The sequence below is a fragment of the Oncorhynchus tshawytscha genome, linkage group LG13 (genome assembly GCF_018296145.1).
Source record: "Oncorhynchus tshawytscha isolate Ot180627B linkage group LG13, Otsh_v2.0, whole genome shotgun sequence".
NCBI classification, from domain to species: Eukaryota; Metazoa; Chordata; class Actinopteri; order Salmoniformes; family Salmonidae; genus Oncorhynchus; species Oncorhynchus tshawytscha.
The window spans coordinates 9361058-9387370 of record NC_056441.1 but is presented as its reverse complement, the minus strand read 5'-3'; the positions used below and the strand labels follow the sequence as shown (position 1 = coordinate 9387370).

Sequence of the window (26313 nt, the reverse complement as noted above, 5' to 3'; positions counted from 1 at the left end):
GCCATTCCTTCATACAGCTCCAGACTAACACATTAATCAGCTACTCCGGTGATTCTCTTTAGGTCTCCGCTCTACTAAAATGTGTTCTTGTTTAATATATTCATGTTATTTTATAAGATCCTGGAATCATGAAAATCGTTTTCTGATTAATGCCTTAGTTACTGACCCCATTTGTCCTCTTCCCCTCTCTTTCAGCGAATCTTTCTGTGGGATCTGGATGAAACGATCATCATTTTCCACTCTCTGCTCACTGGGTCCTTCTCTCAGAAGTTTGGCAAGGTATATCCAAATCATCTGGGCCACATCTTGTTACGTTACAGCCTTAATGTAAAATGGATTCAATAGTTGTTGTTTTTTCCCCCTCATCAATCGACACACAAAAACTGAAATATCAGATTTACGTAAGTATTTTTACTCCTTTACTCAGTACTTTATTGAAGCACCATCTTGGGCATGACGCCACACGCTTGGCACACCTGTATCAGGGGAGTTTCTCCCATTCTTCTCTGCAGATCCTCTCAAACTCTGTCAGGTTGGATGGGGAGCGTTGCTGCACAGCTATTTTTAGGTCTCTCCAGAGATGTTCGATCCGGGCTCAAGTCCAGGGTCTGGCTGGACCACTCAAGGACATCCAGAGACTTGTCCCGAAGACACTCCTGCGTTGTCTTGGCTGTGTGCTTAGAGTCGTTGTCCTGTTGGAAGGTGAACCTTCACTCCAGTCTGAGGTCCTGAGCTCTCTGGAGCAGGGTTTCATCAAGGATCACTCTGTACTTTGCGCTGTTCATCTTACCCTCAATCCTGACTAGTGTCCTAGTCCCTGCCACTGAAAAACATCCCCACAGCATGATGCTGCCACCACCATGCTTCACCTTAGGGATGGTGCCTGGTTTCCTCCCAACGTGATGCTTGGCATTCAGGCCATAGAGTTGAATCTTGGTTTCATCAGACCAGAAAATCTTGATTCTCATGGTCTGAGAGCCCTTTTGTTTCCTTTTGGCAAACTCCATGTGGGCTGTGATGTGCCTTTTACTGAGGAGTGGCTTCCGTCTGGCCACTCTACCATAAAGTCCTGATTGGTGGAGTGCTGCAGAGATGGTTATCCTTCTGGAAGGTTCTCCCATCTCCACAGAGGAACTCTGGGGCTCGGTCAGAGTGGCCATCAGGTTCTTGGTCACCTCCCTGACCAAGGACCTTCTCCCCCGATTTGCTCAGTTTGGACCGGCTGCCAGCTCTAGGAAGAGTCTTGCTGGTTCCAAACTTCTTCAATTTAAGAATAATGTAGGCCATTGTGTTCTTGGGGACCTTCAATGCTGCAGAAACGTTTTTTTTTTGTTACCCTTCTCCCAAATCTAAAAACCTGTTTCCGCTTTGTCATTGATAAGGGACATTTTTTAGAATAAGTCTGTAAACGTAACAAAATGTGGAACAAGTCAATAGGTCTGAATAATTCCCGAAAGGCTTTGTATTTTATTAAGATTGATTTGTAGTTTAAATATGATCAGATGTCTTTCCATTCTTGCTAACCTCTGTCTCTGGGGGTTGTGCAGGACCCAGCCTCTGTACTGACATCTGTATAATAGAGATACATTAATCTATTGATGGGTGATCCGATTTCTATTCATATAAATGTTGGGGTTGTGTAGGACTCCGACACTGTGCTGAACCTGGGCCTTCAGATGGAGGAGCTGATCTTTGACCTGGCAGACACACACCTCTTCTTCAATGACCTGGAGGTAGCTACCTGCAGTGATAGTCTTCTCTGTCCCTGACGACTCACTGTCTGTCTCGAAGAGCTTAACAGTCAGAAGAGGCTAGGCATGTGGCAGCTAGCAACTTTATGTGTTGAATTAAGTTCTAACGCTGTTGCAGTTAATTAGCTGTCGTTGGTGTGAGCTAGTGACTGTGTCACAGATTTTTTTTTTTTAAACCTTTATTTAACCAGGCAAGTCAGTTAAGAACAAATTCTTATTTTCAATGACGGCCTAGGAACAGAGGGTTAACTGCCTGTTCAGGGGCAGAACGACAGATTTGACTAAACGGTTGACACCCCCCCACTTTTCCTTTTCTCTTCTTAGGAGTGTGATCAGGTTCATGTTGAAGATGTAGCCTCTGATGACAACGGACAGGATCTGAGGTGTGTCTGTGACGCTACTGTCAACAACCAAGACATTCAGATACCCTCCTTTGTTCGGAGGTCACATACAAACCTCTCTGTATGATGATGATGATAGTCCAATGTAATAATGCTTTTATGTCCACCAACACAGTCCCTACTTTCCTAACTAGCAACATACAAAACATTTATCTCTCCTAACTAGCCACATACAAAACATCTATCTCTCCTAACTAGCAACATACAAAACATTTATCTCTCCTAACTAGCCACATCTCTCTCTCTCTCATTCCTCCTATCAGCGCCTACAACTTCCTAGCGGATGGCTTCCACAACCCCAGTGGTGTAGGCGCCGCCACAGGAGTCCAGGGCGGGGTGGAGTGGATGAGGAAACTGGCCTTCCGTTATCGTCGCCTGAAGGAGATCTACAACGGATACAAAGGGAACGTGGGAGGTGAGATCCGTGTCAACTCTGTATTTGTGTTCAACTTCTAAGTAATCACCTGACTGGGACTTGCTGGGAAAACCCTTATGGCATGATGTACACAGTCCTCACAAGTTAAATATTGTAGCAACTATTTAAAATGTATCTACTTTGTGACTATTTGAGATGTTAGTTAGCAAATGATGTGTTCAAATGAAATAAAAAAACACGTGCCTCTGTGTGCTTTTGTCTGTCATCATATTTCCTGGAAGAGTATTCATGTTAATTGAAGGAATAACATACTTGTATTAGTTGCTTACTGGAATCTAGAATCTATCCAGACATTTATCTAGTAATCTTATCAAATCCTGATTTTTTTTAATTTAACCCAGTAAATTGACTGAATACTCATTTACAGCAACGACCTGGGGAATAGTTACAGGGGAGAGGAGGGGGGATGAAAGAGGCTATTGGAAGCTGGGGATGATTAGCTGGCCATGATGGTTTTAAAGGCCAGATTGGGAATTTAGCCAGGACACCAGGGGTTAACACCCCTACTCTTACAATAAGTATCATGGGATCTTTAGTGACCACAGAGAGTCAGGACAACTGTTTAACGTCCAATCCGAAAGACGGCAACCTACACAGGACAATGTCCCCAATCATTGCCCTGGGGCATTGGGATTTATATATTTGTCGCCCGTCAACACCACTTCCAGAAGCGTCTGGTTTCCCATCCAGGTGTGGTAAAACCAATTATAAACGGAGTGTTTCGGGCCCTGAATTCTGATTGGCTGAAAGGGTATGATGAAAGATGTATTTTTACTGTTCTAATTATGTTGGTAACCGGTTTATAAAAGTAATAAGGCACCTCTGGGGTTTGTGGTATATGGCCAAAAGTATATGGACACCTGCTCATCGAACATCTCATTCTAAAATCATGGGCATTAATATGGAGTTGGTCACCCCCTTTGCTGCTATAACAGCCTCCACTCTTCTGGGAAGGCTTTCCACTAGATGTTGGAACATTGCTGCTATAGCAGCCTCCACTCTTCTGGGAAGGCTTTCTACTAGATGTTGGAACATTGCTGCTATAACAGCCTCCACTCTTCTGGGAAGGCTTTTTACTAGATGTTGGAGCATTGCTGTTATAACAACCTCCACTCTTCTGGAAGGTTTTCCACTAGATGTTGGAACATTTCTACAAGGACTTGCTTCCATTCAACCACAAGAGCATTAGTGAGGTTGGGCACTGATGTTGGGCGATTAGGCCTGGCTCGCAGTCGGCGTTCCAATTCATCCCAAAGGTGTTCGATGGGGTTGAGGTCAGGGCTCTGTGCAGGCCAGTCAAGTTCTTCCACAACGATCTCAACAATCCATTTCTATATGGACCATGCTGTGTGCATGGCGGCATTGTCATGCTGAAATAGGAAAGGGCCTTCCCACAAAGTTGGAAGCACAGAATTGTTCAAGAATATTGTAGCAGTAGGATTCCCCCTCACTGGAACGAAGGGGCCTAGCCCAAACCATTAAAAACAGGCCCAGACCATTATTCCTCCTCCACCAAACTTTATAGCTGGCACTATGCATTCGAGCAGGTGTTCTGAACCCAGATTTGTCCGTCGAACTGCCAGATGGTGAAGCGTGATTCATCACTCCAGAGAACGTGTTTCCACTGTTCCAGAGTCCAATGGCAGCAAGCTTTTATACCACCACTTGGCATTGCGTATGGTTATTTTAGGAGTGTTTGCGGCTGGAAACCCATTTCATGAAGCTCCAGACGAACAGTTCTTGTGCTGACGTTGCTTCCAGATGCAGTTTGGAACTATGTAGTGAGTGTTGCAACCGAGGACAGATGATTTTTACGCCCTTCAGCGCTCCGCGACCCCGTTCTGTGAACTTGTGTGGCCTACCACTTTGGGACTGAGCTCATGTTGCTCCTAGATGTTTCCACTTCACAATAACAGCACTTACAGTTGACCGGGGCAGCTCTAGCAGGGAAGACATTTGACAAACTGACTTGTTGGAAAGGTGGCATCCTATGACGGTGCCATGTTGAAAATCACTGAGCTCTTCAGTAAGGCCATTTTCCTGCCAATGCTTGTCTATGGAGATTGCATGGCCGTGTGCTCGATTTTATACACCTGTCAGCAACAGGTGTGGCTGAAATAGAAGATTCCACTCATTTGAAGGGGTGTCCACATACTTTTGTAAATATAGTGTACTATAGCTAAGGGCTGTATCCAGGCACTCCGCGTTGTGTCGTGCTCACCTCTCTCCTCCAGGCCTGTTGTGGTAGAAACGCCTCTAACCTCTCTCCTCCAGGCCTGCTGTGGTAGAAACGCATCTAACCTCTCTCCTCCAGGCATGCTGTGGTAGAAACGCCTCTAACCTCTCTCCTCCAGGCCTGCTGTGGTAGAAACGCCTCTAACCTCTCTCCTCCAGGCCTGTTGTGGTAGAAACGCCTCTAACCTCTCTCCTCCAGGCCTGTTGTGGTAGAAACGCCTCTAACCTCTCTCCTCCAGGCCTGTTGTGGTAGAAACGCCTCTAACCTCTCTCCTCCGGGCCTGTTGTGGTAGAAACGCCTCTAATCTCTCTCCTCCAGGCCTGTTGTGGTAGAAACGCCTCTAACCTCTCTCCTCCAGGCCTGTTGTGGTAGAAACGCCTCTAACCTCTCTCCTCCAGGCCTGTTGTGGTAGAAACGCCTCTAACCTCTCTCCTCCAGGCCTGTTGTGGTAGAAACGCCTCTAACCTCTCTCCTCCAGGCCTGTTGTGGTAGAAACGCCTCTAACCTCTCTCCTCCAGGCCTGTTGTGGTAGAAACGCCTCTAACCTCTCTCCTCCAGGCCTGTTGTGGTAGAAACGCCTCTAACCTCTCTCCTCCGGGCCTGTTGTGGTAGAAACGCCTCTAATCTCTCTCCTCCAGGCCTGTTGTGGTAGAAACGCCTCTAACCTCTCTCCTCCAGGCCTGTTGTGGTAGAAACGCCTCTAACCTCTCTCCTCCAGGCCTGTTGTGGTAGAAACGCCTCTAACCTCTCTCCTCCAGGCCTGTTGTGGTAGAAACGCCTCTAACCTCTCTCCTCCAGGCCTGTTGTGGTAGAAACGCCTCTAACCTCTCTCCTCCAGGCCTGTTGTGGGAGAAACGCCTCTAACCTCTCTCCTCCAGGCATGCTGTGGTAGAAACGCCTCTAACCTCTCTCCTCCAGGCCTGCTGAGTCCCATGAAGAGGGAGCTGCTCCTCCGGCTCCAGTCTGAGATGGAGAATGTGACGGACGCCTGGCTCAGCACAGCACTCAAATCCTTGCTGCTTATCCAGTCCAGGTCAGCACAGTGAGTTTGACATTTAGAGAGTTTATTCTCATCTTCCAGTTTTTTTTAACTTGATGTTTTTTTATTTAGGTCAGACTGTATATAGTTTTTTTTAACTTGATGTTTTTTTATTTAGGTCAGACTGTATATAGTTTTTTTTTTAACTTGATGTTTTTTTATTTAGGTCAGACTGTATATAGTTTTTTTTAACTTGATGTTTTTTTATTTAGGTCAGACTGTATATAGTTTTTTTTAACTTGATGTTTTTTTATTTAGGTCAGACTGTATATAGTTTTTTTTTTTGTGTTCTTCCTTTGATCTCACTTGTCCGTGTGTGTGTGTCCTTCCTCTTCTCTTGCGTGTCTGTGTGTGTGTGTCCTTCCTCTTCTCTTGCGTGTCCGTGTGTGTGTGTCCTTCCTCTTCTCTTGCGTGTCCGTGTGTGTGTGTCCTTCCTCTTCTCTTGCGTGTCCGTGTGTGTGTGTCCTTCCTCTTCTCTTGCGTGTCCATGTGTGTGTGTGTCCTTCCTCTTCTCTTGCGTGTCCGTGTGTGTGTGTCCTTCCTCTTCTCTTGCGTGTCCGTGTGTGTGTCCTTCCTCTTCTCTTGCGTGTCCGTGTGTGTGTGTGTGTGTCCTTCCTCTTCTCTTGCGTGTCCGTGTGTGTCCTTCCTCTTCTCTTGCGTGTCCGTGTGTGTGTGTCCTTCCTCTTCTCTTGCGTGTCCGTGTGTGTGTCCTTCCTCTTCTCTTGCGTGTCCGTGTGTGTGTGTGTGTCCTTCCTCTTCTCTTGCGTGTCCGTGTGTGTGTGTCCTTCCTCTTCTCTTGCGTGTCCGTGTGTGTGTGTCCTTCCTCTTCTCTTGCGTGTCCGTGTGTGTGTGTCCTTCCTCTTCTCTTGCGTGTCCGTGTGTGTGTGTGTCCTTCCTCTTCTCTCACGTGTCTGTGTGTGTCCCCACAGGGGTAAGTGTATGAATGTCCTGGTGACGACCACCCAGCTGGTGCCTGCTCTGGCCAAAGTGTTGCTCTATGGTCTTGGGGATGTCTTCCCCATAGAGAACATCTACAGCGCTACCAAGATAGGTAAACCAAACTACACACAGCACACAAACGGAGCACACACACGGAGCACACACACACAGAGCACACACACACAGAGCACACACACACAGAGCACACACACACAGAGCACACACACACAGAGCACACACACACAGAGCACACACACACAGAGCAAACACAGCACACGCGCGCACACACACACAACACACACAGCACACACACACTGACCTTAACAGATGTTTAACTTAGCTGTTGGGTTTAAATGGATACTTTGCCAAAATCACAATGTGGCCCTTTATCTACTAGCTATGCTAGCAGATACCATAGGCCTCTAGACATTGCGCTAACACTAGTTAGCATTGGCTTGCGAAACTACCTCTAAAATGGTATCCAAAAGTTAATCTGACTCTGGAGAAGTCGATACAGGGCCCCGTTGCCAAAAATTCCCAAGTATACCTTAGAAATATTTGTATTTCATCCCAAATTGGATGAACTATATTAACTCCAGTTGCTTTTCCTGTGGTCTTTCCTTCCGTAGGGAAAGAGAGCTGCTTTGAGCGCATCGTCTCTCGCTTTGGGAAGAATGTGACCTATGTGGTGATTGGAGACGGCCGTGATGAGGAATTCGCGGCAAAACAGGTAGGCTTCGTGCCTTAGGGAACCGCTTTTAGGACTGCATATTCTCAGGGGTACGATCAAAGCATGTTGGCAACTTATTAAAATGGAACAAACAGCTGGGAATATTTTATTCTTTGTTGCTGTTCACCAAATACCGCTGTTATTTACGAAGTACTTCTGTTATTCACCAAATACTTCTGTTATTTACCAAATACTTCAGTTATTCACCAAATACTTCTGCTGTTCACCAAATACTTCTGCTGTTCACCAAATACTTCCGCTGTTCACCAAATACTTCTGCTGTTCACCAAGGCCCTGATTCCAGGTTTAAACTGTTACATGTGGTCTCAGTTCCATAATGATTCCGATGTGCAATAATTTGGGACATGTAGCCTAACATGATCTAATATGATCCACTCATGCTAGCGACCCTCAGGAACAACTACACAGAGGAAGGGAAGGTAAACGGAATGGAATGATGCTAAATGTAAGCTACAAACTTAAAACTAACACTAAAGTGGCAGTTATAAATGTATGTGGGTATTACTGATGGTGGCTCCCGATAGTGGCTAATATTTAACATGATACAAATTGTAAAATAAAACTGAGAAAAACATAATTAAAACATTGTAATTCTTTACATCAACTCAACAGGTTCATCCCTACAGAAGCCTATAGCTTGGGTGTCCAAATTTAATCCACGCAAATTAAGAGGGCACACAATTATAATTCTGAGTAACAGCACAGCTATTTTATAGCCTATTTCACAGTGGAAAAGGATCCACAATACACGTCATGTTGATATGATTTTCAGTTTGCTTCCGTGTAAATGGTTTCACGTTCATCTCCGGGGAATCATCAGGACAAATCATCTAAAACAATTGCTCTGTGGATTTACAATCCCCTTCTCCAAATGGATTTACTCATTTACCTAGGTCTTATCAATAACTCTTATCTATTCTACATTACCGCGCATGGAGAATGCTGTTATTTGTATCGCAAAAACATAAAGTAGAGGATGCCTTTTTCCACTTGGAGCCGGTAGGTTCGCTCAACCTGATTCATGGTTTCCTCGCGCATGAAGCCGGTGGAATTTTATAATGAAATGAAGTCAAGGTCAGAATAGAGTATATCTGTAGACACAACTCCCGCCACACCTTTTCATTTCTTAGATCTCCGACCCTGAACGAATAGCGGGTGAATAGCATGCTAGTCTCAATCTTAAATTCAAGGTCAGAATGTGCATAAAAAATTTTTTTAAAGGAATTATGTTCCATTTTATGCACTTAAATTCAGGCTCGGAATCAGGGCCCATGTACTTCTGCTATTCACTAATTACACTCAGCACTGCAGTAAATAAGTCTTGGAGTATTGATTTGACTGGTGGTTCTTCATGCCGTCTCCCTGCTCTCTTTGCAGCACAACATGCCTTTCTGGCGTATCACCACCCACGGGGACCTGGTATCCCTCCATCAAGCCCTGGAACTAGACTTCCTGTAGAACGGAAGGAATGGAGGTTAAGACACAAAGGGAAACGTGTGTGTGTGTGTGTGTGTGTGTGTGTGTGTCCAACCCTTCTGTTCGCTTGTGGAGTGACATTATAAGCCGAGTGTCCTCAGCTCCACACCAGCCCTCAAACTCACACACCCTTTACACACCTGCTGGCTGTAGTGTGTCGCTCTTTTCCCCGTGTGATGGCCGTGGACTGATCTGAGGTGGACTTTGGGGTGGCAGTGGCTGGGAAGCAGACTGGACAGACAGACCTACTCTCTGATGTAGAGCTCCTCCCAAGCAACACTCTCCATATGGCAGCTATCCTCCAAAGACTGAGCCTGATCACTGGGGCATAGCAGCAGCGACCGACCGACGCCGACAGGCAGGACATGACTAAAAATGAAGAAGACCATTCCCATATCTCTCTCTGAAGTGTCTGTAGTCTCTGGCTCCACAACCCACAGGCTGTTTTCCTCTGTTCTCTCTCTGGCTTGCATCCCAAATGGCACCCTATTCCCTATGTAGTGCACTACATTTGATAGGGCCTAGTGCTCTCATCAAAAATTGGTGCACTACATGGGGAAAAGGGTTCCATTTGGGACGTCGCCTTTTGTTAGTGGATCGACTAAAGCAAAAGGTCTGCAGCCCTGTCTGGCATCACGGACGGACCCTTCTGGTTGTTTAGACCTTACACTTTTACTATTTTTCCAAGTTCTCTTTCTGTAGGGCAGCTATTCTTGAAAGTACAATGACACTTCAAATGTTTTTTATAATTCGTAGTTTTAAAAGGTTGTTTTGCATTCCAAATGACTTGAGGTATCATTGATGAGGGTCGGTAATAATTTTAGTATTTTCAAAGCATATGATTCGATGACTACTTAAGAATTACCTTCAATTGACCTTCTGGATGTAACCTTTCCACTAGTTCACGAACAGTACCGACGTGTTCTCCATAGACACCTCCGCTGTCCTGACCTCTCCACTGTGTCACGGGCTTCAACAGCCTAACCGACTTCTGTGGTCTTTTTTACATAAACTGATGTGTGGTCAGAATGACTCAATGAAGACCCTAACAAACCTGTATTCCACTGCATGGTATCAAGGACGCCAGGTTACTATGTAGTTAATCATAAGAACAGCCAATCCAGGCGTTTTCTGTGAGAAACAGCCGAACCAGGCGTTTCCTGTGAGAAACAGCCGAACCAGGCGTTTCCTGTGAGAAACAGCCGAACCAGGCGTTTCCTGTGAGAAACAGCCGAACCAGGCGTTTCCTGTGAGAAACAGCCGAACCAGGCCTTTTCTATACATTTACATCTAAGAAACCAAGGATGGGACTTCAAAACAATGTGCATCTTCATCAGTGTGACGCTGATGTGAATGTGTGAACATGTCCACATAACCTGTGGAAGAAACCCTCCCCTTGGAGTAACTGTTCCTCAGAGCACAACCCTCCCCTTGGAGTAACTGTTCCTCAGAGCACAACCCTCCCCTTGGAGTAACTGTTCCTCAGAGCACAACCCTCCCCTTGGAGTAACTGTTCCTCAGAGCACAACCCTCCCCTTGGAGTAACTGTTCCTCAGAGCACAACCCTCCCCTTGGAGTAGCTGTTCCTCAGAGCACAACCCTCCCCTTGAAGTAGCTGTTCCTCAGAGCACAACCCTCCCCTTGGAGTAGCTGTTCCTCAGAGCACAACCCTCCCCTTGGAGTAGCTGTTCCTCAGAGCACAACCCTCCCCTTGGAGTAACTGTTCCTCAGAGCACAACCCTCCCCTTGGAGTAGCTGTTCCTCAGAGCACAACCCTCCCCTTGGAGTAACTGTTCCTCAGAGCACAACCCTCCCCTTGAAGTAGCTGTTCCTCAGAGCACAACCCTACATGTCTTTGAATTCCTGCAAAAGGGACTTAACTTGACAATGAGGATTTTTAAAAGCAGTTGGCTGGAAGGGATGGCACAATCACACACGTTATATTAGATACAGTGGAATTGTTATCTGTTATTGTTCAATACTGGAAATGATGTTAAGACCAAGAAGTCACGGGAGATTTGTCTGGCCAAGATTTCCTCACAACATGACAGATAATTTGCATCACAAAGATCACGTGTTGTCATTGATAAATGGAAATGTTTCTGTGTCTCTTGTAGAATCGATCTCTAGTTGATTTTCCTCCATTTGAATTGTGAGGGTCACACAAAACTCCATTATTTCATAGTGGGGGTGTATTGGGACCTCTAAATGTGCTATTGATTGTACGGGACCGGCTGCCCAAAAAATATTGGCCTACTGCCACTGTGTGCCGTGTCGACAGTCAGTCTACCCTTGTCATTATAAATATTGGGGAAAACACCAGGAATGACTATTCAATACATTTCTGGGAGGGGGGGGGCAGCATGTAGCTGGTCGAGAGGTGGTTAGAGGGTTGATGTTATGAATCCCTGGTCCATGTGAGATTACAATACTGAGCCCGATGATGCCGATCATTTTGGCACTTAACGGCTTGACCAGTAAGAATGTTTTTCTTGTGTATTTCTTTGTGCGTCTGTATATATATGCATACTGTGCCTTTTCTCAACATTCTCTATTATATATATATATATATATATATATATATATATATATATACATACATGCGTCATCTCTACAGGAAATACTTCAGATGTGTTAAACACATGATCAAACATGGTTGTTACACACTTGAGTTGAAGTGTTTCATTTTTACGACACCTACTTTTTTTTTATACCGTTATTCATCTGCTGAAACCTTTTTTAATCTTTAACCATTAGTAACCATTTCCGTGTTGCTATGTGATTTTAAAAAAAATATTTTCTCTCCCTTACAGTTCAGTTTATATTTCTTGTTTTGATTGTCCTGCCGATACATACATGTTACGGCTGAAATGCTCTGCTCTCAAGACGAGTCACAGCCTTGTCCACTAAGTCAGAGCATCCTTTTCCATGTTGAAACCTGCCTTCACCTTTTAGTTTATTTATTTTTTATTTTTTTTTTTTTTTGAGTCGCTGTGTCTTGGATTCACTGCTTAGACAATCACATCTCAATCACTTGGGGTCCAGATCCACCATTCCCCTGGTGAAACATATAAAGTAGTCTGTAACAGTACCAGTACGGGACATGAGAGAAATAGTAAGCATTGTAAAATGATGAATTAGATTCTTTGGAATAGAAGGGGTATCTTGGACATGGAATTTTGTGAAGTTGACAAGGCAGACCGGTGTCTTTAATTGACTGACTGCACATTCATATTACAATCTGTTTCCACAAGTTTAAAAAAAAATATATAAGATCAGACAAGCTTGATCCTCTGATGCACATCTTCAATATTTAACATCATGGAAATCAATCAACCCCAGCCAATAACATTTGATCTGTTATTGCTAATTGTCATGCTGATCATGTCTCTAGTGTTGCTTCACACCTTTTGGTTGGTATGATTGTTTGTTTTTTTGTAGTCCTGGAATGTGTTTACAATATTTGTATCAGTGATGTTTTTTTAAATGTTATTTTTTAAGTACTATGTTACTAACAAAGTGTGATTCTGTATGTTTAATTTTTTAAATTTGATTTGATTTTTTTTACATTTTACTTAGTCAGGGGGACTGTTTTTTAATGTATCCCTTCAATTTGTATTAAAGACCAGGAACTATGTACCATTTTATATACTCTTAACAAACCTTTTGTTAAAGTGCATTTTGTTGTACTATTTCAACTGTCGAATGTAATGAGCTATGAATGTACATAGTTTTGTAGGGATATATCTGGCTCAACTTGTTCATGCTTGTAGGGATGTATTTGGCTCTACTCAAGACGATGAAACACACTATATATATACACACAAAAGTATGTGTCGACTCCCCTTCAAATTAGCGGATTTGGCTATTTCAGCTACACCTGTTGCGAGCACACGGCCATGCAATCTCCATAGACAAACATTGGCAGTAAAATGGCCTTACTGAAGAGCTCAGTGACTTTCAACATGGCACCGTCATAGAATGCCAACTTTTCCAACAAGTCTGTTTGTCAAATTTCTTCCCTGCTAGAGCTGCACCGGTCAACTGTAAGAGCTCACAGAACAGGACCAATGTGCTGAAGAGTGTAGCGCGTAATAATCGTCTGTCCTCGGTTTAACACTCACTACCGAGTTCCAAACTGCCTCTGGAAGCAATGTCAGTACAATAACTGTTTGTCGGGAGCTTCATGAGTTAGTTTTCCATGGCCGCACACAAGCCTAAGATCACCATGCGCAATGCCAAGCGTCTGCTGGAGTGCTGTAGAGCTCGGCTGCCATTGGCCTCTGGAGCAGTGGAAACGCGTTCTCTGGAGTGATGAATCACGCTTCATCATCTGGCAGTCCAACAGACGAATCTGAGTTTGGCAGATGCCAGGAGAGCGCTACCTGCCCGGATGATTAGTGCCAACTGTAAGGTTTGGTGGAGGAATAATGGGGCTGTTTTTCGTGGTTCGGGCTAGGCCCCTTAGTTCCAGTAAAGGGAAGTCTTAATACTACAGTATACAATTACATTCTAGATGATTCTGTGCTTCGAACTTTGTGGCAACAGTTTGGGGAAGACCCTTTTCTGTTTCAGCATGACAATGCCCCTGTGCACAAAGCGAGACCCATACAGAAATGGTTTGTCGAGATCGGTGTGGCAGAATTTGACTGCCTTGCACAGAGCTCTGACCTCAACCCCATCGAACACCTTTGGGATGAATTGGAACGTCGACTGCGAGCCAGGCCTAATCGCCCAACCTCACTAATACTCTTGTGGCTGAATGGAAGCAAGTCCCCGCAGCAATGTTCTGACATTTAGTGGAAAGCCTTCCCAGAAGAGTGGAGGTTGTTCTAGCAGCAAAGGGGGGGGGGGGAACCAACTCCATTTTAAATTACCATGATGTCCGGAATGAGATGTTCAACGAGCAGGTGTCCACATACTTTTGGTAATGTAGTGTATAACCGACTTGTGTTTTCAAACCCCACATTTTTTAAAAATGGGACTGGAAACACTGTTGAAGGCCCAATAAGGTTGTCCTGTGTACATTAACACTGATGGTAGTGTAAATACAAATTAAAGTACCTTGAAGGTGCCTGGTTTCATTGTCAGTGTTTTGCAATTGTTATACACTCTGCTGTAAATGAACAATAAGACAAATACTGTACATCATCTCAAAGTGCTTCAGAACCTCGCCATCACCTGTATGGACATTTTTATTTATTTATTTTTGCCTTTGGCATCACTATACAAAAAGGATCACATTCACATCACACACATGAAACCAGACAGTCCAGCACACAAAAGACGGAGGACATTGGCACATTCACTCAGAACTGGCCACCCCAACTGCACTGTTAAAATTACATTCTCACATCCCCTCAAGGTATTTACCATCTAGTCCTGACAGAGTCCACGCCCTGCTAATATTTCAGGAAGCAGTGGTGTAAAGTACTACTTAAGTTGTTTTTTGTGGTATCTTTTTGCCTGACACCCAAAAGTACTCGTTACATTTTGACAGGAAAATGGTCCAATTCACACACTTATCAAGAGAACATCCCTGGTCATCCCTACTACCTGATCTGGCGGACTCACTAAACAATGTTGGTGTGCCATTGGCTATCTATAAATAAATAAATACAAAACATTGTTTGGTTTGCTTAATAATGAATTTGAAATTATTTATACTTTTGACATTTAATTTTAGCAATTCCATTTACTTTGGACACTTAGGTATATTTCTAACCAAAAACTTCTAGAGTTACTGAAGTAGTATTTTACTGGGTGACTCACCTTAATAGAAAATGACTCAAGTAAAAGTATGTCAATTTAGTATTTTGTTCCACCACTGTCAATAAGTAACCCTGATTAGCTGTACTCATATTAATAAGAAGTCATATTAATCATATTAATAAGAAGTTCATGACCACGATAAACATTACTGTAATGTTTACCTTCATATTAGAAATGCACAGTGCCAAACAGAACTGTCTCGTATCGCCATCCTCGTCTTCATAGAACAAATCATTCCAGTCATTTTAATGAATGCGTCAACATTTCTCAGTGTTTCAAGCTGTAGAGCTGGTTCGTTTAAGTAGGGCAGGGGTGTAAAACTCATTCCACGGAGAGCTGAGTGTGGGTTTTTGGTTTTTCCCTTAAGACCTAGACAACCAGGTGAGGGGAGTTCCCTACTAATTACTGACCTTAATTCATCAATCAAGTACAAGGATAGATCGAAAACAGACAGACCTTTCACTCATTGTGTGTTTAAATTGTGACTGATCAACAAATAATGAGTAGTTATTTGTAGATCAGTCAGTTGGCAGTTGCCTGGCTGGGTTATCGGCTGCAATGTTGAACAAGCCCATACAGTCTTCTCAATGTGTAGGAGCCATCTGATAATCTGGATTAAGAGTAAAAATTACCAGCTAAATTCCTCATCCTTTTATTGACCCTGACGGACGGTTCTGGACGCTCTGTATGACCCATAAACCTGAAGTCAACCACATCTCCGTTTGGGGGGACCCCCACCGACTCCGACATCAGCTCGAGATGACCCTCAACTTCTCCCTGCTTTGTAATCTTTGGGTGACAGAACTTGTAGTATGTCACCTTGAGACAGAGTCCAGCTATGTAGAGTGAGATCATAATGACAAAGATGACATAGGGATCTAGTGGCAGTTCAAAAGATGGAGGGTTCTTCATCATCTGCCACACCCAAAAACCACAAAGCATCCCAATATCCACTCCTATCCAGGTGTGGTAGATGGTGCTCCGCTGCCTGGTGTGCCCCTCCACTATGCTGAACCAGCTAAAGTACCAGATGAGACCTACGGTGGCCCGGTAGAGCCATTCTCCACCGCCGCTGTCCATGAAGTTTGTCTTCAGTTGCCAGGCGACAAAAAATAGAACCATCCAGGAAGACAGGAAGTGGGCAGCGATGAAGCAAGGGAAGACCGAAGCAAAGAGGGCGACTGCTGCCACACGTGGACCAATCAGGAGCAGGTTCCACATGAAGTAGACCACTGAGGAGCCCCAGCCCTGCTTGGCCTTGTCTGGGAGGAAGGAACGCAGGGAGCGGTGATACATGGTCACGCTGACGGCGATGGCAGACACTGAACCAAGTGCCTTCAAGACTGAGGGAGAGAAAAAAAAAATTCAGGATATTATATCAGGTAAAACTGTCAATGAACTCGGGATGTTAAATAACAGACAATCAAGTTAACTGTCAATGAAAGGAATTGTACAAAACTGTATCATCAGGTCTGGAGTCAGTCACCTCTTAAATTATGAGTAGGGCCAGACCATTAAATTCTGGGGCATAGTTACAAGCTATAACTTATATCCAGATATCCAGTTGAAGTCAGAAGTTTACATACACCGTAGCCAAATACATTTAAACTCCGTTTCACAATTCCTGACATTTAATCCTCGTAAAAATTCCCTGTCATGTCAGTTAAGAGCACCACTTTATTTTAAGAATGTGAAATGTCAGAATAATAGTTAGAGAGAATTATTTATATCAGCTTTTATTTCTTTCATCACATTCCCAGTGGGTCAGAAGTTAACATGCAATGCTACCAAATACTGAGTGTCTTTAAATTGTTTAACTTGGGTCAAACATTTTGGGTAGCCTTCCACAAGCTTCCCACAATAAGTTGGGTGAATTTTGGCCCATTCCTCCTGACAGAGCTGGTGTAACTGAGTAAGGTTTGTAAGGCCTCCTTGCACGCACAAGCTTTCTCAGTTCTGCCCACACATTTTCTATGGGATTGAGGTCAGGGCTTTGTGATGGCCACTCCAATACCTTGACTTTATTGTCCCTAAGCCATTTTGCCACAACTTTGGAAGTATGCTTGGGGTCATTTTCCATTTGGAAGACCCATTTGCGACTAAGCTCTAACGTCCTGACTGTTGTCTTGAGATGTTGCTTCAATATATCCACAAAATTTTAATTCCTCATGATGCCATCTATTTTGTGAAATGCACCAGTCCCTCCTGCAGCAAAGCACCCCCACAACATGATGCTGCCACCCCCGTGCTTCACGGTTGGGATGGTGTTCTTTGGCTTGCAAGCCTCCCCCTTTTTCCTCCAAACATAACGATGGTCATTATGGCCAAACAGTTCTATTTTTGTTTCATCAGACCAGAGGACATTTCTCCAAAAAGTATGATCTTTGTCCCCATGTGCAGTTGCAAACCGTAGTCTGGCTTTTTTATGGTGGTTTTGGAGCAGTGGCTTCTTCCTTGCTGAGCGGCCTTTCAGGTTCTGTCGATATAGGACTCATTTTACTGTGGATACAGATACATTTGTACCGGTTTCCTGCAGCATCTTCACAAGGTCCTTTGCTGTTGTTCTGGGATTGATTTGCACTTTTCGCACCAAACTATATTCATCTCTAGGAGGCAGAATGCGTCTCCTTCCTGAGCGGTATGACGAATGCGTGGTCCCATGGTGTTTATACTTGCGTACTATTGTTTGTACAGATGAACGTGGTACCTTCAGGCGTTTGGAAATTGCTCCCAAGGATGAACCAGACTTGTGGAGTTCTACAATGTTTTTTCTGAGGTCTTGGCTGATTTATTTTTATTTTTACATGATGTCAAGCAAAGAGGCACTGAATTTGAAGGTAGGCCTTGAAATACATCCACAGGTACACCTCCAATTGACTCAAATTATGTCAATTAGCCTATCAGAATCTTCTAAAGCCATGACATCATTTTCTGGAATTTTCCAAGCTGTTTAAAGGCACAGTCAACTTAGTGTATGTAAACTTCTGACCCACTAGAATTGTGATACAGTGAATTATAAGTGAAATAATCAGTCTGTAAACAATGGTTGGACAAATTACTTGTGTCATGCACAAGGTAGATGTCCTAACCGACTTGCCAAAACTATAGTTTGTTAACAAGAAATTTGTGGAGTGGTTGAAAAACGAGTTTTAATGACTCCAACATAAGTGTATGTAAATTTCCAACTTCAACTGTACCTCTAGGTCTTTGTGTTCTAAGTAATTCTGTGTTTGCTTTTACGTACTTGTAATGGGCTCCACCTCTCCCCTCCGGATGATGACGGTAATCATGAGGACAAGCTGGGGCGCACTCTCAGAGAAGGTCTCGATGAGGCGCAGCAGGCTAAGGTCATGGGTCAGATACACGGCATTGCCCTCCATGTAACGCTTTCTACAGCAGAAGCCACATATCGAGATCCTCACAAGACCAGCATATCTAAAATGACAGCCACATACATTATTATTTTATAAAAAGGAGTTTGGTTACAATGGTGTTTCTGCCTTGAGATGAGAAACATTCAGAGAATGTACTACTCTGACAATTTTTATTTTTACCTTTATTTAACCATGCAAGTCAGTTAAGAACAAATTCTTATTTTCAATGACAGCCTAGGAACAGTGGGTTAACTGCCTGTTCAGGGGCAGAACGAGAGAGCCATGCGTCCTCAAAAACACGACCCTGCCAAGCTGCATTGCTTCTTGACACACTGACCGCATAACCCGGAAGCCAGCCGCACCAATGTGTCGGAAGAAACACCGTCCAACTGGCGAACGTGTCAGCGTGCATTGCGCCAGGCCTGCCACAGCGAGATGGGACAAGGCCATCCCAAACCCTCCCCTAACCAGGACGACGCTGGGCCAATAATGCGCCGACCTCATGGGTCTCCCGGTCGAGGCCGGCTGCGACACAACCCGGATCTGTAGTGGCACCTCTGGCACTGCGATGCAGTGCCTAACATGCTGACCAGACCACTCGCGTGCTTGCTGATTTTGTCCACCCACACCTGACATGATCAGAACACACAGGATGAAATATCAAAACGAACTCTGAACCAACTATATTAATTTGGGGACAGGTCAAAAAGCATTAAACATTTATGGCAAATTAGCTATCTAGCTTGCTGTTGCTAGCTAATTTGTCCTGGGATATAAACATTGGGTTGTTATTTTACTTCTGATCACACTGCTAGTGTTGCATGTGCAGCTTGGCAAAATAAATGTACACATACAGTACCAGTCAAAAGTTTGGATGCATCTACTCATTCAAGGGTTTTTCTTTATTTTTTACTATTTTCTACATTGTAGTGAATAATAGTGAAGACATTGTAGTGAAGTAACACATATGGAATCATGTAGTAACCAACATTTTTTTTAAACAAATCAAAATATATCTTAGATTCTTCAGAGTAGCCACCCTTTGCCTTGATGACATCTTTGCACACTTGGCATTCTCTCAACCATCGTCATGAGGAATGCTTTTCCAACAGTCTTGAAGGAGTTCCCACATATGCTGAACACTTGTTGGCTGCGGTCCAACTCATCCCAAACTATCTCAACTGGGTTGAGGAGGCCTGTGGAGGCCAGGTCATCTGATGCAGCATTCCACCACTGCCCTTCTTGGTCAAATAGCCATTACACAGCCTGGAGTTGTGTTTTGGGTCATTATCCGGTTGAAAAGCAAATGATAGTCCCACTAAGTGCAAACCAGATGGGATGTTGTATCGCTGCAGAATTCTGTGGTAGCCACACACCTTCCGTCGCTACTATGCAAGCCAGGCATAGTGGGTCCCATGTCATCCAAAAATTTAAACTGAAAACACCTTCAGTAATTCCAACTGCAAAACTTAAAATGAAGAGAATAGTATTATAATTAATCGATGTATATACATGTAACAGGTGTAAAATATACTTTATGTATTTCACCAAAAATCCCTCATATTTATTTTAATTTATTATTAAGGTTATTTTAAAGATGTATTACATTACTTTCAAGAGTGAATTATTTTATTGTATTTATTTTCTACATTTTCTTAATTCCTTAATTTTGTTAACAAGTAGGTATGTGTGTGGCAATATCCAAACTTTTTTCCAACAGATATTATCAATAAATCCATTCCAATAAGGCATGACATAAGGTATAGATACAACATCCTGCTGAAACAAGGTTCGTATCGCTCTGTTGTTGGATGGACCAAAAGAGAAACAAATCTTTCCTACTGATGAGTCAACAGGGTCAACGGAAGGTAGGCTCTGGGGGTCTTGACACGTTCCTGAATAATAAATCAACACCTGAGGGAATGGCATCTGAAACAACTGCAAAATGTTTAGGACCTTGTAAAGTGATAAGAATTCCTTATAACTGAGTAAAAGACCCTCTGCATTTACAGTGAGACATCGTGAGTTTTCTAAATTATTTTCTGCACTGTCTTTTATCAGGCAAATATACTTGTATGGAGTCCAGACGGCAGCATTAACGTTTGCCTTGTGTTTGTATCCATTCCATGCAGGTATGTTGTGAGATGTGACGATTTTGTATTTCATGTTTAATGTGCCTAGTTAGCGGGCGTTTATTTTGCTACTTGCCCAGGCATGTCAAAAACGGCGTTGGTGCTTCATTACTATGCCTCCGGGCGGCAGGGTAGCCTAGTGGTTAGAGTTGTACTAGTAACCGGAAGGTTGCGAGTTCAAACCCCCGAGCTGACAAGGTACAAATCTGTCGTTCTGCCCCTGAACAGGCAGTTTACTCACTGTTCCTAGGCCGTCATTGAAAATAAGAATTTGTTCTTAACTGACTTCCCTAGTAAAATAAAAGGTAAAAAAAAAATACAATAGTACACTCTTAAATATTTAGCAGTTATTAGCAAATTATTAGTGTACAACATTTATAAAAACGAAATGAGTCTTTTGAAAATATGAACATGTACAATGGATTTTATTGTTGATGTTTTTACTACTGAGTTTGCTCAGCGCTTTATGAGAGGCACATATACTTGTATGGAGTCCAGACGGCAGCAGTAACTTTTGCCTTGTATTTGTATCCATTTCATGCAGTCATTAAAAGAGAGACAACCGGCTGAATTGTGTCCAGAGCCTCATCTTCCACCTACACCTTACCAGAACATAACGCAGAAAGGTACCGGTACAGAACCGGTTACATACACATTTAAAAATGGCTATTTCATTCAAACTTCTCACTCCTGTTATTCTTATTTACACCTGTTACCCTTCATATGAGTAACAGGACTGAGTTTTTTAGCATATAATTTGCAAATACATTAAATGTAGCCACATGGCATCAACGCTAATAGCATCATGAGAACACTTAGCACCTTCAAGTGGTTTATCAAAACTACCTTTAAAAAACAAAACAAGAATAACATCCAAGAAATAAGATTGACATTCTCAGTCATACAGAAAAGAGTGATAACTTACTTTTGGTTTGCGGTCCAAACACTTAAAAAGACACGCCCTCATCCACTTTCCCTCACTTTATGCCCTTGGGGGAATCCCTGTTGCCATCTTGGAGGGCGGTCCAAATTATTAGCCAAACAAGGGAAGTTTGCAACGTAAGCCCCTCAGCCCTCGTTTTTATTCTGCTTTGCGGGTGTACAATTATGTTCACTCCGAGGTCTGAAACTCCCCATAATTCAATAAGCGACGATTGTACGTCCACTAAGAAAAGTAGGCGAAAACTTAAAAACAACATTAATGGAGAAGTCAAAATATAAGTGTAAGTAGAAACGAATGCAAATAAGTTAGACATTGTACTACTAATGCACATGACTGCACAAACACGTATCATAAAAAGTAAATGTTTTGTTTGGTTATCTTATGGAAATTGTAGAAGAAAAAATATATATATTCTTCAGAAGTTCCAGCTAGCTATCATACAGTAGGCGTATATTAATTATATATATATATCCTCTCGCCCATACCCGGGCGCGAACCAGGCACACATCAACAACAGTCATCCTCGAAGCATCGTTACCCATCGCTCCACAAAATCCGCGGCCCTTGCAGGGCAAGGGGAACTACTACCTGATCATGTGACTTGTGGAATGTCCCACATCTTTTGGGGGGGGGGTCAGGGTAACAGGACTGACTGAAACAACTCAAATGTGTATTTTAAATAACATTATGAATTTCCGATGATAAAATGTTTTTTTTTTTGTCTAAATTGGAAATAGAGGTCACACAATAATACCTTTAAAAAAAAATTAAAAAAAGATTTCTGAAGGATTCTAATCCTTATATTTCATGGTGAAGTGTAGTGTTAGAGAGTGGGGCCAGGCTAATATCCTATTTTTTTCAGTGTTCTAGGTAGTTTTTAATTAAGGTTTTACATGATGTATCTTTAAAATGCAATTAGGACAAAGTGCAAGACACTTTGCTTGATAATATAATGTATTATACAGACACTTGTCATTCATATTCATGCACGTAATGTCCTGGGGACAGAAAAACACAGATTCAGAATGGCCCTTATACTTTTACTTTTGATATTTAAGTATATTTTATCAATTACATTTACTTTTGATACTTAAGTATCTATAAAAACCAAATACTTTTACTCAAGTAGTATTTTACTGGGTGACTTTCACTTTTACTTGTGTCATTTTCTATTAAGGAATCTTTACTTTTACTCAAGTATGACAATTGGGTATCTTTTCTACCACTGGTGATACAAGTTCCTTAGGATATCAACACAGTCCGTGGCTGTTTCTTTTCCCAGTTCAACAAGTTAAGTCAACAAAAGTTTAACTGAACCTGAAGTAGACTCCCATCTGGAACACATGAAGGATCTTGAGTGAGTGAAGGCTCTTCACAAGGCTCTCTGTCCTGGTCTCAGTGCCGTCCTTGTCATAGTGGTACCACAGCCAGCTGAAAGCCTGGACCAGGGCTGAGGAGCCTAGTAGTAGAAACATCAGCAGTCCCATAAACACGTAGGCCTCTTGTTGATAGAAAGTCACCACCGCCCACACGTCTAGTACCACATCCAGGAAAAAAAACAACATACCTCCGACAGTCAACAAGAAGTCAGAGGCGGGGTACTTGAATGGGATAGATTGTCCCGCATCCTCCTCCATGGTGGATGTGTAAAACTGAAAATTCACACGTTTGCGTTGGCTCTAGCACTTATCAACCCAATGAAAGAGAGCGAGAGAGAAAGAATGCATTACGTTTGACGTCTCCTCACTGTGGAGGAACCCTTGCACTGTGAAACTGAAAGTAAGCAAACGGCAGAAGTACAGCAGGTTTTCATTCCTCCCACCTCCCAAATGCTTTTGGGGGAGGGACAATAGACATTTTCCATATAACAGAGTATTTCAAGTTGTAGGCAACATGATGAGATAGTAAAATAATTTTAACATACTGTTTTACACACTTTGTATGTATAGTATACATTATACTGTATTCTAGTCATGGCTCATTCTATATGATTCTATACTGCTGTCCACACCTTTTCTAGTCATAAACTGTCAATGTCTACATACACCATTTTAAACTGAGTATACAAAACATTAAGAACACCTGCTCTTTCCATGACATCAACTGACCAGGTGAATCCAGGTGAAAGCCATGATCCCTTATTGATGTCACTTGTTAAATCCACTTAAATCAGTGTAGATGAAGGGGAGGTTAAAGAAGATTTTTTAAAGCCTTGAGACAATGTGGACATGGATTGTGTATGTGTGCCATTCAGAGGGTGAATAAGACAATACACCAGATTTAAGTGCCTTTGAACAGGGTAGGGTAGTAGTTGCCAGGCGCACCGGTTTGTGTCACGAACTGCAACACTGCTGGGTTTTTCACGCTCAACAGTTTCCCGTGTGTCTCAAGAATGGTCCACCATCCAAAGGACATCCAGCCAACGTGATACAACTTTGGGAAGCATTGGAGTCAAATTGGGCTTTAATGGGACAAATGTCATCCAAAAAATTGACTCAAGTTTTCCAAAAAGCACCTGGATGATCATCAAGACTCTTGGAAGAATGTTCTATGGACAGATGATTTTTGGCGTGACATGGGACCCATTATGCCTGGCTAAAACCAAACACTGCATTCCACAGTAAGAACCTTATACCAACGGTCAAGCATGGTGGTGGTAGTGTGATGGTTTGGGGATGCTTTGCTGCCTCGGGACCTGGACAACATGCCTCAATAGAAGGAACCATAATTTCTGCTCTGTATCAGAGAATTCTACGGGAGAATGTCAGGTCATCAGTCAGGGAGAGGAAGCTGAAGCGCAGCTGGGTCACGCAGCAAGACAACGATCCAAAACACACAATCAAGTCTACATGAAAATGGCTAAAAAGGAACAAATATGAAGTTTTGTAATGGCCTAGTCAAAATCCAGACCTAATCCCAATTGAGATGTTGTGGCAGGACTTGAAAAGAGCAGTTCATGCTTGAAAACCCATAAATGTCACTGAGTCGAAGCAGCTAAAGGTGGCACAACCAGTTACTGATTTGTAAGGGGGCAATTACTTTTCACACAGGGGCATTGTGGGTGTTGCATAACGTAGTTTATGAAATAAAGGAAATAAGTATGTCATTGTTGTGTTATTTGTTAATTCAAGTTCCCTTTTTCAAATAAAATGTTTTGGTTGAAGATCTGATAACAGTACGAATCACAAATATGCAAAACTCGAGACAATTATAAAGGAAGGAAATACATTTTCACGGCCCTGTGTATATGTTACACACACACACACACACACACACACACACACACACACACACACACACACTACCGGTCAAATGTTTTAGAATACCTACTCATTCAAGTGTTTTCTTTCTTTCTTTTTGTAGAATAATAGTGAAGACATCCAAACTATGAAATAACACATATGGAATCATGTAGTAACCAAAAAAGTGTTAAACAGATAAAAATATGTATTTTTCTTAAAGCTGCATTGTTGGCTAAGGGCTTGTAAGTAAGCATTTCACTGTGTGTGACAAATACAATTTGATCACTATGGGTCCTCAGGTAGATAACGTTACTGAAGTCACTACGGGTCCTCAGGTAGATAAAGTTACTGACATCACTATGGGTCCTCAGGTAGATAAGGTTACTGACATCACTACGGGTCCTCAGGTAGATAACGTTACTGACATCACTACGGGTCCTCAGGTAGATAACGTTACTGACATCACTACGAGTCCTCAGGTAGATAACGTTACTGACATCACTATGAGTCCTCAGGTAGATAACGTTACTGACATCACTACGGGTCCTCAGGTAGATAAGGTTACTGACATCACTATGAGTCCTCAGGTAGATAACGTTACTGACATCACTACGGGTCCTCAGGTAGATAAGGTTACTGACATCACTACGGGTCCTCAGGTAGATAACGTTACTGACATCACTATGAGTCCTCAGGTAGATAACGTTACTGACATCACTACGGGTCCTCAGGTAGATAAGGTTACTGAAGTCACTACGGGTCCTCAGGTAGATAACGTTACTGACATCACTATGGGTCCTCAGGTAGATAAGGTTACTGACATCACTATGGGTCCTCAGGTAGATAACGTTACTGACATCACTACGGGTCCTCAGGTAGATAACGTTACTGACATCACTATGAGTCCTCAGGTAGATAACGTTACTGACATCACTATGGGTCCTCAGGTAGATAAGGTTACTGACATCACTACGGGTCCTCAGGTAGATAACGTTACTGACATCACTACGGGTCCTCAGGTAGATAACGTTACCTCAGACATCACTATGAGTCCTCAGGTAGATAACGTTACTGACATCACTATGGGTCCTCAGGTAGATAACGTTACTGACATCACTATGAGTCCTCAGGTAGATAACGTTACTGACATCACTATGGGTCCTCAGGTAGATAAGGTTACTGAAGTCACTACGGGTCCTCAGGTAGATAACGTTACTGACATCACTATGGGTCCTCAGGTAGATAAGGTTACTGACATCACTATGGGTCCTCAGGTAGATAAGGTTACTGACATCACTACGGGTCCTCAGGTAGATAACGTTACTGACATCACTACGGGTCCTCAGGTAGATAACGTTACTGACATCACTATGAGTCCTCAGGTAGATAACGTTACTGACATCACTATGGGTCCTCAGGTAGATAACGTTACTGACATCACTATGAGTCCTCAGGTAGATAACGTTACTGACATCACTATGGGTCCTCAGGTAGATAAGGTTACTGAAGTCACTACGGGTCCTCAGGTAGATAACGTTACTGACATCACTATGGGTCCTCAGGTAGATAAGGTTACTGACATCACTATGAGTCCTCAGGTATAAAAAGTTAAAGTACAACAATGCAATACTATCTAGTACACTTCAACTTACATCCTGTTTGAAGACATATGTGTGAGCATTACTCATAGGAGATTATATTATACTCATGTATTGATGATGTCAATAGGTGAAGCCCCAGAAGAGCACTTGAGGAACTTCTAAGAAAATAACATTGAAACCACAGACATAAACAACACAAAAGATAAGTCATGAAACTACA

The 26313-nt window shown here is 42.9% G+C and overlaps 2 protein-coding genes across 7 annotated transcripts in view; one reads left to right on the top strand and one right to left on the bottom strand.

The window, feature by feature from the left end:
- Positions 1-12676, top strand: part of LOC112264319 (eyes absent homolog 3-like) — a 31814-nt gene extending 19138 nt beyond the window's left edge. For 4 of the 5 annotated variants that reach the window (XM_042295141.1, XM_042295140.1, XM_042295142.1 and 1 more), the window contains exons 11-18: positions 196-279; positions 1644-1733; positions 2076-2134; positions 2416-2567; positions 5743-5866; positions 6793-6914; positions 7432-7532; positions 8931-12676. In XM_042295141.1, the coding sequence (XP_042151075.1) occupies positions 196-279; positions 1644-1733; positions 2076-2134; positions 2416-2567; positions 5743-5866; positions 6793-6914; positions 7432-7532; positions 8931-9011 (813 nt within the window). In that variant the 3' untranslated portion in view covers positions 9012-12676. The remainder of the gene's footprint in view (positions 1-195; positions 280-1643; positions 1734-2075; positions 2135-2415; positions 2568-5742; positions 5867-6792; positions 6915-7431; positions 7533-8930) is intronic. The other variant, XM_042295144.1, reaches the window with a different exon arrangement.
- Positions 12677-14182: 1506 nt separating this feature from the next.
- On the bottom strand, positions 14183-23019 carry LOC112264318 (XK-related protein 8). 2 transcript variants are annotated; one of them, XM_024440840.2, is made up of 4 exons: positions 22818-23019; positions 22568-22709; positions 18046-18236; positions 14183-16144 (listed from the first exon to the last, which is right to left on the bottom strand). In XM_024440840.2, the coding sequence occupies exons 1-4, from the start codon at positions 22885-22887 to the stop codon at positions 15417-15419; spliced, it is 1131 nt and encodes a 376-aa protein (XP_024296608.1). In that variant the 5' UTR covers positions 22888-23019; the 3' UTR covers positions 14183-15416. The 2 variants fall into 2 exon arrangements, with proteins under 2 accessions (XP_024296608.1, XP_024296607.1); XM_024440839.2 differs by having other exon boundaries at positions 22568-23019.
- Positions 23020-26313: the final 3294 nt, after the last annotated feature.

Bases quoted from the DNA above. Each gene is read 5' to 3' on its own strand.
- LOC112264318 (XM_024440839.2), bottom strand. From the start codon at position 22,887: ATGGAGGAGGATGCGGGACAATCTATCCCATTCAAGTACCCCGCCTCT. The intron at 18,237-22,567 runs GTTCAGTTAAAC...CTGTCATTTTAG, and splicing joins CAGATGGGAGTCTACTTCAG to ATATGCTGGTCTTGTGAGGA. The intron at 16,145-18,045 runs GTACGTAAAAGC...TCTCTCCCTCAG, and splicing joins AGAGGTGGAGCCCATTACAA to TCTTGAAGGCACTTGGTTCA.